The sequence below is a fragment of the Corapipo altera genome, unplaced genomic scaffold, assembly GCF_003945725.1.
Source record: "Corapipo altera isolate COAL_440 unplaced genomic scaffold, ASM394572v1 58599, whole genome shotgun sequence".
Classification (NCBI taxonomy): Eukaryota; Metazoa; Chordata; class Aves; order Passeriformes; family Pipridae; genus Corapipo; species Corapipo altera.
The window spans coordinates 1-1,453 of NW_020891168.1; the positions used below are offsets into that span (position 1 = coordinate 1).

Consider the following 1,453-nt stretch of genomic DNA (forward strand, 5'->3'; position numbering starts at 1 on the left):
TTGAGGCGGAGCTCTGACCTGGTGGTCCCTGAGCAGCCTCCCAGCAGAGAGAAGCCCTTCAGATGCTTGGAATGTGGGAAGAGCTTCAAGAAGAGCACCAAACTCCTCATCCACCAGCACACCCACACTGGGGAACGGCCCTACACGTGTGGGGAATGTGGGAAAAGCTTCAGGGACAGCTCCTACCTCCTCAAGCACCAGCGCATCCACACTGGAGAACGGCCCTACAGGTGTGGGGAATGTGGGATGAGCTTCAGGTACAGCAGCAATCTCCGCAACCACCAGCAGATCCACACTGGGGAACGGCCCTACACGTGTGGGGAATGTGGGAAGACCTTCAGGGACAGCTCCGACCTCCTCACTCATCAGCGCATCCACACTGGGGAACAGCCCTATACGTGTGGGGAATGTGGGAAGAGCTTTAAGGTGAGCTCCAACCTCCGCAAACACCAGCGCATCCACACAGGGGAGAGGCCCTACAAGTGTGGGGAGTGTGGGAAGAGCTTCACTGAGAGCTCCAGCTTGACCCAACACCAACGGACCCACCGTTAAGAGAAGCCCTTTGAGTACCCCGACTGCAGGAGGAGCTTTGACCGCTGCTTCCACCCTGAATGAAGCCCCTGATGCTGAGGCAACCCCTGGAGTCCAGTAACTGTCACTCCATCCCTTTTGACCACAAAGGGCCAGTCCCCTTTCCCAGGGGCAGGTTCTTCCAACAGAACCCTTCCTGGGGGGTGTGTGGAGATTCCTGCCTTGGCTGGGGATCCCCCAAGGTCACTCCTGGAGGTTGAGAGCAGAGATCTCCCCCTGAGCATTGGTCTGGGGGAGTTCCATCCATCTCTAATTAAGAATTATTGCTTTTGTGCCAGCTTTAGTAGAATTGCTTCAACAATTGCTTTGGTGTAGAGCACTGTCCTATCTTATCCTGTACTCCTGGTAGTTTTAGTGTTTCTATTGTGCAGTAATTAATTGTGTTGAAAATCTTTTGTCTGATCATTTGTAACCCTAAATAATTCATTTCTATCAATAGATCTGATTTGCCATCATTAAAACCTGGGGGACAAAAGTGGTTCAGTCACACCTCTGTAATTCCTCTAAACTGAAAGTGTTGGGATAATCCAAGGCTGAGATTGGATCCAGCAACCCCCAGCACCCCACAGGAAGTTGGGAGCTCAGGGGACCACCCCCCTTTGCCAACCCCCCTGTGCCCAAAGACCCTCATGGGACCATCGGACCCGCCAGACCACTCCCCTTTTCCACCCTTGTCCCTGTTCCTTCCACTTTCCCATTTTCCCCTCAATCCCCATTTCCCCCGAACAGTTTTGGGTCACAACCCCCGTTTTTTCCCCCCTCTCCTGTGGTCACTGAAGGAGAAAATGAGGCTGCACACACAGAGTTCCATTGTGGGACTTGTCCTCCCATCTTTCCACGTCCCCCTTTCATTGGGGTTCCT

At 53.4% G+C, this 1,453-nt stretch overlaps 1 protein-coding gene across 1 annotated transcript; it reads left to right on the forward strand.

Moving 5' to 3' along the window:
• Nucleotides 1-3: 3 nt before the first annotated feature.
• On the forward strand, nucleotides 4-552 carry LOC113942521 (zinc finger protein 239-like; the record flags this gene model as incomplete). Its single annotated transcript, XM_027633634.1, has 1 exon — nucleotides 4-552. A coding segment is annotated over one exon (549 nt), but the record flags the coding sequence as incomplete, so codon positions are not given.
• Nucleotides 553-1,453: the final 901 nt, after the last annotated feature.